At 41.1% G+C, this 8423-nt stretch overlaps 1 protein-coding gene across 1 annotated transcript; it reads right to left on the bottom strand.

Moving 5' to 3' along the window:
- Positions 1–939: 939 nt before the first annotated feature.
- Positions 940–1911, bottom strand: LOC134405349 (olfactory receptor 6B9-like). The gene has a single exon (XM_063136595.1). The coding sequence runs from the start codon at positions 1909–1911 to the stop codon at positions 940–942; it is 972 nt and encodes a 323-aa protein (XP_062992665.1).
- Positions 1912–8423: the final 6512 nt, after the last annotated feature.

Below are 8423 nucleotides of genomic sequence, written 5' to 3'. Positions count from 1 at the left end.
TGCCCAAATGTAGCTTGCTGAAATCCACTATCCAGACAAAGACTGGGTTCAGATAATATGATAACCAACAGTGGTTTAAATAGTCGATGGTTGGTTATTTAACCCACCATAGGTTATCATGTTGTGTGAAGGTTTTAAACTAATGGTTGGTTATTTGGCTGAAATAGGCAATGCATATAACCAACTCAGGCCATAGCTAGACCTAAGGTTTATCCCTGGATCGTCCAGGAGTCAAACCTGTTCATCTAGGTGACACACAGAGGATCCAGTGCTCAGGCAGGGGCGAACCCTGGATGATCCCAGGAAAAACCTTAGGTCTAGCTGTGGCCACAGTATAGAGTTGCCTATTTAAACCACTGTTGGTTATCATGTTGTGTAGGGGCACCATTGGTGATTTCCTCAGCCACTGTTGGTTATTTTGTCAGCTACAGAGTTACAAGGGAAGAATAATCAAAGCAGCAGCTGCTGCTCTAATCCAGCTTGCAGGATATCCAGCAGCAATGGCTGATGGATACTTGCAGGAGGACTGAAGAGGGGAAGAGAGTGGGGGATGGGTGTGTCAACTCAGTGTGGACTAATAGGCCTTAGCTAGAACTAAGGTTTATCCCGGGATCATCCCGGGGTCATCCCTGTTCATGTAAATGACACACAGGGTATCCCGGGAGCAGGCAGGGACAACCCCAGGATAAACCTTAGGTCTAGCTAAAGCCATAGTCAACTCAATGCTGACCCTAATCCACACCATGGTTGATTATTATTAGGTTGTGTGAGGAGTACCCCCGAGATACAACTGTTGAGTTGATTATTACCCCTACCATTGACTATTGTGGTGTCTGAATGCTGCCAAAGAGATCTTTATCACTTCAGAACACATCAGGCCATATTTGGCCACGGGATAAATTGTTGCCTGAACTATTTTTTCCCCTCTGATATGATGTTTCAGTTTGGCCATGGTTTTAGTCTTTGTGTTCGAAAACATACTAAGAAACTGGCTGAGCTATGTAAGGCTCTATGTAAGGTCTCTCTCACTTCCCTGTTCCTAAGACTGTAAATAATTGGGTTAAGAAATGGAGCCACCACTGCATATTGGATAGCCACCAACTTGTTAAGGTCAAAGGTTCCAATGGCCTTGGGCCGACCATACATAAATATGGTGGTGGCATAGAACATAGAGACCACTGCTAGGTGGGATACACAAGTCGAAAAAGCTTTATGCTTCCCTTTGGTAGAGGGAATCCTTGCAACTGTGCAAAGGATGAATCCATAAGATGTTCCAGTTACAAACAGTGAACTAATGAGAACTGCTAATGATGCCACAAAATCTAGTACCTCAATGGAGGCAGTGTCAGTACATGACAACTTCAATAAGGGTGAGATGTCACAGAAGAAGTGGCCAATGGTATTTTTCCTACAGAACTGCAACTTGGATATCATCACTACAGATGGAAAGGTAGCCAGGAAACCACCCAGCCAAGAAGCCAGGCTCAAGACAATGCAGGCTGTGTGATTCATGAGTGATGTGTAATGTAGTGGGTGGCAAATGGCCACATACCTGTCATAGGCCATGGTTGCCAGGAGAAAACATTCAGAAGAAGCTAAAGACAGAAAAACATACATCTGAGTAATGCAACCACCCAACGTGATTGTCTTCTCACCAAACAAGAGATTGGAGAACAGCTTGGGCATTGTTACAGAGACATAGACCATTTCTAAAAGAGAAAGATTTCCTAAGAAGAAGTACATGGGAGTGCGAAGGTGCCTATTCAACCAAATTGTCACAATGAGGAGGACATTTTCTAGCAAAGTTAGAATGTAGATAGTGCTGAATATCACAAACAACAGTAACTGATGGTGCGGAAGTTCAGGAAAACCCATAATTATGAATTCTACATGGGATGTTTTGTTCCACATTCCCCTAGACGTTTATTGTTTCGTTGTTAATAAGAGAAGATATGACGCACTGTTTCTAAAAAACAAAAACAAAACAAACATTATTAAGTATGTCAGTCGGTCAATCAATTTGTTTTTGTCAGTCAAAGCAATGCATTCACTTGCATCAACCAATATGGTTGTTTGAAAATATAAACATCAATTTCAAACATAGTCTGAAAATGCTGCCTAAGTATTTCAATGCTACACCACTTTTTTGGAAGTAAACCCCGTTAAATTTAACGGGACTTACTTTTGTGTTGACAGATTGTATTTTAAAATATTAGTGATGAGGGAAAATCAGATGAGATGTACATCATCTATGTGACAGTTTAGGGTTGTTGTCATTTAAAAAATGTGCCTCATGTTCTGCATATTCTTTGGTTTATTTATCTTTATCTTTACTTTACTTTAATTTAATGCATCCAACCTTGAAATTGCCCCTTTATTTCAGTAGTTTAATTCTGAAGAGCTTTTACTGCTGATTTATTCCAGTAGTTGTTATTTTGTTGCACAATTTTGATTAAGTTGGGAAGCTTCATTACCTGTCATATTAGGAATGTTCAGAGTGGCTGACACTCCTTATTGGTTCATAGGGTGATAGAGAAGGAAGAAAATTTGACTCTGATTGACTTTTCTATGTAAGGACTAGAAGGATCAATGTTGACTGATGTGTAAAGGCACTTGCAAATTCAACCATTTTGAGCAACAATGTAAACATCAAACAAAGATTCATGGCATTGTTTTAGAGGTTTAATATACATCTATAGGAAAACTTAGGAAAACTTCAAGATGTTGGACATTGGTCTGATCCAGCAACACTCTTCTAATGCTTTATGTTCTTAAGTGCAGGATGGATAATAAAATAGGTTTTAACTTTATTTAAATAATAGAAAATGTTCAACTTTCTTTGTGAAGGGCTGGGGGGTTATAAAATGCAGTCGAGTTCTGAATCACATTTGTTTCTGAGTTAGATCTGTTTTTCTGTAGGTAGTAAACCATGTCTTCCTGTCAGGTAGTAAATCATAGTGGTGACGGATAGATAGGGAATAGTTTGATATGTTTATGGGAGGGATCTGGCCAGCTTGTTTTATGGTTCAACCGGCGTCAGGACCCAGCTTTGGTATGTGGGAAAAGGTGGGAGTCAAACTTCCCGAGGTCAGGCAGAGGCTTCGCACCTGGGGGCTATCTCCTGCCTTAGCTAATTGGGCTTTGTGTGAGAAGAAAGAGCAAGCACCCTTATTAAGGAGGAGAGAGATAAAAAGGCTGATTGGATTAAGCTGGAAGGTCTTCAGCCTGGAGGCATGGACGTCTGCCGCTGCCCAGCTCTGGAGCTGAAAGCGAGTTAGAGTTTTGTTTGTTTTGTAGAGGCTGGTTTTCTAAAGGCAAGTTTTGGTCACTTTGACCGGAGGGAGGAAGGGAGGTCTAGTGGAGAGACTGCCTGTTCTTTTCTGGATGGATTTGTGGGTGGTTCTGCCTGATACCTATCTACCTCATTTATTCCCTTCCTCTATTTCTCTGTATTATTCTTTTTATTGGCATTTCTGTAGCTGCTACCATCCAAGCTCCTATTTAGTAATTGTGTTTCCACAATAAACTTTTATCTTGGTTATTTTGGGTGTCTGTGTGCCTTTATTCCAAAGCTATACCGGTCCCGTGATACGGGCATTGGGGGAAACACCCCAGAGGGACCCCTTGGGAAGGACTGATTGACTCAGGCTTCCTTTACATTCTTCACAACACTAAACTGGATTTGGAAGCTGTTACTGAATGTGGTATTCTTAAGTATGTGTTCAAACTTGCACATGTCCAAGGAAACCCTCATCCATCTAAAACAGACCCTTAGGTGTTGGTGATAGGGGTTCTATCACAGGGAAGTCATCCCAAAACGACCCACAGTCACACAAACCTCAGAAAACTAAATCATGTAGTTATTGATTACAAACACAAATTTAAAATGCTTAAGTTGTTCTGTGGAAATTAACTTGGTAGAGCAATTGCAATTTGAAAACAAGCGTAATGAACCTTTAGCCTTCAGTGATATCCAGTATTTTGGGGGAAGTAGCTGAGTTCTCTTGGAAAGTGGCTGCAGGGCTAAACTAAGCTGCTGTCATGCACTGTCTGCTCATGAGGAAGGGTTTGTTTTGGTGAGAAGTTGCAAGGGAAGAGTAGGGGCTCTGGGGTTCTTTAACAGTCTTGGGAAGGAAGAAAGGGTTGGGTATGAGTGTTTAGAACACAGAGGAGGGGTGAAAAGTGGGTGTCTAGGCTATGCAGGGGTTTGTGTTCAGGCTAATCCCAAAACAAAGTAACAATAACTAGGAATTCTGGAAGTTTATCTGGAGCTTCTAGTTAATTTACACCAATTAAAGCACTTTGGCCCTTTCTACAAGCTTCATCCCACGTACCTGTTTCCCTCGAATTATCCCCTACAATGCTAAACTGTCACCGTTGTTGTTGTTGTTGTTAGCTAAATCTCATCCCGGGCGGCAGCGCTCCTAAGATCCTTTGTATACCAGGAAATGGGTTTAAGGGGGGAAATGTAAAAAATCATGAAAAATCATCAGATGACCCAATCCGATTCAAATTTGTTATGCTTAAAGCTCTCCTTAATATCTATTACTGTGCCAATTTTGATGTCTTTATCTTTAAAACTTACGCAGATGTAAGCATTTGTTTAATTTTTCTTTAAACATATCAAATCCTGCTCCTGTGCCCCCAGTGGCCACTCAGAAAATAACAAATGATTTGCTCCAAAAGTAGTACCAAAATAGCTTGGGTCTTTTGCCTTTGATGCACAATTAAAGCAGGATGCATGGGAGTACTTCACAATAAAAGCAGATTATAATCTGGAAAACTTCGGAGTCCTTTGCATGCAATTTACAGTGATTGCACAGTATAACCCTGGTGTGATAAAGCTCTACACCTAAAGATTATCCCAGGGAAATGGAGGGATCGCCCCTGCCTGCCCCCGGGATCCCCTATGTGTCATTTTGATGCACAGGGATGATCCCGGGACGATCCCGGGGGAAAAGGCAGGTGTAGAAATGGCCTTTATGCACTTGCCTCCTGCTTACTTGAGCTCATCCAGCCATTATTCACTTATCTGTTGAACTTCATAGTTAATTATCTCTTTTAGTGAGTGAGATGACTATGAAACCCAAAACATGAATAGACAAGGAGGCTCAAGAGAGTTCTCAGCTGCAGTCCTTTCCACAAGGAACCCAGAGAAGGATGCAGTTTTAGCTGAGGCTCCAACCAAATTAGTCAGAAATAGAGCCAATTCATACATACACTCAATTGAAAAGATAGGGATGGAGGTTGTCATTAAAGAAAGGGTGATTTGGTGGTTGAAGTATACCTTTTCCTGGCTTAAAGCCTATTCCTGAAAATTGATGTATTAGTACATGTAAAAAAGCATGGACAAAGTTGCAACAGTTTAAATCTTATATGGCTATATCACTTTGACACCGAGTCTCTAAATACGTTACTAATTTTACATCCTGCTTAGTTTGAGGCTTACAAGCTTTATGCAGGTTTGATTGTTAAGATAATGACGAGACTTTCCTTCCTACACTTGATACAGCAACCTCTATAAGCCTTGCACCCACGGCAGCCAATGTTAGTGGAAGGGGTGCAAAGCCTGTAATCCATCCAAGCCCTCTGCTAACAAAACAATAACATACAAATATGTTCAGTTTTATAGTGTCTGTATGTAAAATAACTTTGTAATTTAAAAAAATGGTCTTATCAAGCCAAGGTCAAGCACTTATAAGTCCAATTGGTTTTAATATAATAAAGGACATTTTTATTTTGGTTGGTGCATGCGCTGTTTTAATAAGACATTTAGAACATTGGGGTTGCAATTCTATATACACTCACCTGGAAGTAAGGCCCATTACACTCAGATGGTCTTATTTCTGAATGGACATGCATAGGATTATGTCGTTATTCATAAAAAAATAAATTTAAAAAAATTCTAAAAGTTTGAATGGAATCCAGCCGTTATGTTGTATGGAATCCTTCTGAAATAAGAAAGGCTTTGCAGTTTGAGAATTCCACCTTATTTCTGAAGCTGCTACACTCACAGGTCTGCCACGATCCTCATTGAAGTAGGAGCATTTGAATTGCCTTTTCAAATGAGCCAGTCTTTAAGTCCTAAACTGCATGCAAAAACCCTTGGGAGACCTAAGCAATTTATGAGGTTTCCTTCCTATTCCATGGTTTTGCATATTGATAAGTACCTCCTCCACCTCCTTCCCATTATATTAATGAGTTCTAGTCAAGTTGGATAGATCCACTTGAGATATAGCTAATTGGACTTGTGAGTCACCACCTGAAGTTAGGACAAAACCTTTTCCAGTTAAGAAAGAAAGATGAAAATATTTTCATCCATCTCATCAAATAGTCGGCAAGTTTGCACATCATGATAAGCCACCCTGAAAATAAGCTAGGATGAGTTTGTTGTTGTTCCCTAACACCCATTACTCTCAGCAGATGATCTGGCATGTTTCCACCTTAGTCCTCTTCCCCCTTCCAGTAAGTATCCCATGAGTTTTCATGGCACTACCTCAGCAGCCTACTCATTAGCAGAGTAGAGCTGTTTTTGTGGACTTCCCCACACATTTGAGATGATTTGTGCATATTTAATGTTTCTTCACCATCACACACTTTCAGGGAGATTTGCCCAAATGTAACGTCTTCTTTTTTAACCTTTCAGTGAGATTTGTGCAAATCTGATAAATCACAGTAAGGTATAACTGTCCAGGGAGGCAACAAAACAGAGAGGAGTAAATTGACTAATTTCATATGCTAATGCTTCTTTTAACCACCTGTTTTTTCAATGCTGTATTGTTGCCCCTTTTTGGGAGGAGGTTATTATATCACTAAACTTGGTATCAAATATTCTAATTCAGTAACCTTAGCTATCAGTGAAGAGGACACCAGAATGGCAAGGCCACCCCTTGGACGGCCTTTCTTATTTACCCGGTGAGCATTCAAAGAGTAGGAGGAAAATCCATTAACAACAACAGTGTCCATGGCCCAAGTTTCCTGAAGCAAGATCACATCAAAGCAAGAGATATATTGACAGAAGCAGCTATCCCAACGTTTGTTTGCCCAGCCTGCAATATTCCAGGATATGATCCTGAGGTAGGAATCACCCTGGGGCCACTGGCATCAATCCAGTGGGGTAATCCCAATCAGTGATCCATCCATGTCCCTCTGAATGCAGCCATTCCTTTTTGATGTCATGTGGTTCGATGGAAGCTGTGGGTCGGAATCGATGATACTGGGCGATATTAACTCTGATGTCGGCCCTACTTGATTAGCATTGGGCAGCCCTCCAGACAGCTGTGGCAGTTGGCAGGATGGGATGGATGACGTCTTGCTCCCCACCGATGCATGCAGCACTCCTGGATAGAGGCACGACGTCGGACGAACATTGTCAACTTTCACAGGAGTGTCTTGGCCAAAAGTTATCAGATCTTGCAGGGTAGAGATGGTATGTTGCCCTTCGACCAAGGGCTGAGCGCAAAAGAAATCGCCCTCCACCCCCGAATGAGGTGAATCAGGAGACAGTTCTTGTTCCAAGATAAGGGAGTCGGAGGGCCTGCTCGGAGATTGCTGAATGCTTTGAGGTTGGTCTTCACACAGTAGGCAGGAGGATGGTATAAAGCTTTTGTGTGGTAAATCTACTTCTTCAGTCACCGTGTTAGATCAATGTTCTTTTCACCCAAGGACGAGATCCAAACAGCCCTTAAGCACGACTCCACCATTCCAACGACAGAGGGTTCAAAAGCGCTTTATTGATTAGTAATCAAGGCCTGGTCTCTTCAAAGGGAGCAATCAGACAAAAGACATAGGGAATATGGTACAGTATTAAAGCTTTCAAGGGGCAGGGCCCAGTAGCAGCATTAACCAATCAGAACATAACACTGAGGCATAGTTAATTATGCTAAACAGTCCTGTAAACAATACCTTTGGCCTGACAGTAAGTTACAGAGAGTTAACTTCAACACAGACAGCTGGAGCCAGGACTCTTGTTTATATTAGTAATCAAGGATGCAAGGACGCACACAAGGAGACATTCTCATACAGGGCATTTTGACATTTTGCTTGGAGTGCAATGGAGATTTTACAGTTTCCTGTTAAAAATGGAGGTGGTTCTGCTAACATTTTCCCCCCTTTTAAAGCAATTCAAAACTTAAGCTTGCTAGCTTCTTTTAGATCATCTGTGGCTTAGGCTTCACAATACAAATACATTTGCTGGTGGATTACAGACTTTGTAAGATTTTTCATAAAAGACAAAATACAGGGAAGGCAAAAAGCAAGGATAAACAAAAATCATTACAATGGAACAAAATACAATGCAAGAAATCCCTCTTTTAACTACTCTATATTGGATAACTAATACTCTGGAAGACAGAAACAAACTTCAAAGTGATCTTGATAGACTGGAGTGCTGGGCTGAAAACAACAGAATGAAACTTAATAGG

This window comes from Elgaria multicarinata, chromosome 11 (genome assembly GCF_023053635.1).
Source record: "Elgaria multicarinata webbii isolate HBS135686 ecotype San Diego chromosome 11, rElgMul1.1.pri, whole genome shotgun sequence".
In the NCBI taxonomy this organism is placed as follows: Eukaryota; Metazoa; Chordata; class Lepidosauria; order Squamata; family Anguidae; genus Elgaria; species Elgaria multicarinata.
The sequence above is the reverse complement of the archived record's forward strand: the minus strand, read 5'-3'. Positions and strand labels throughout refer to the sequence as shown.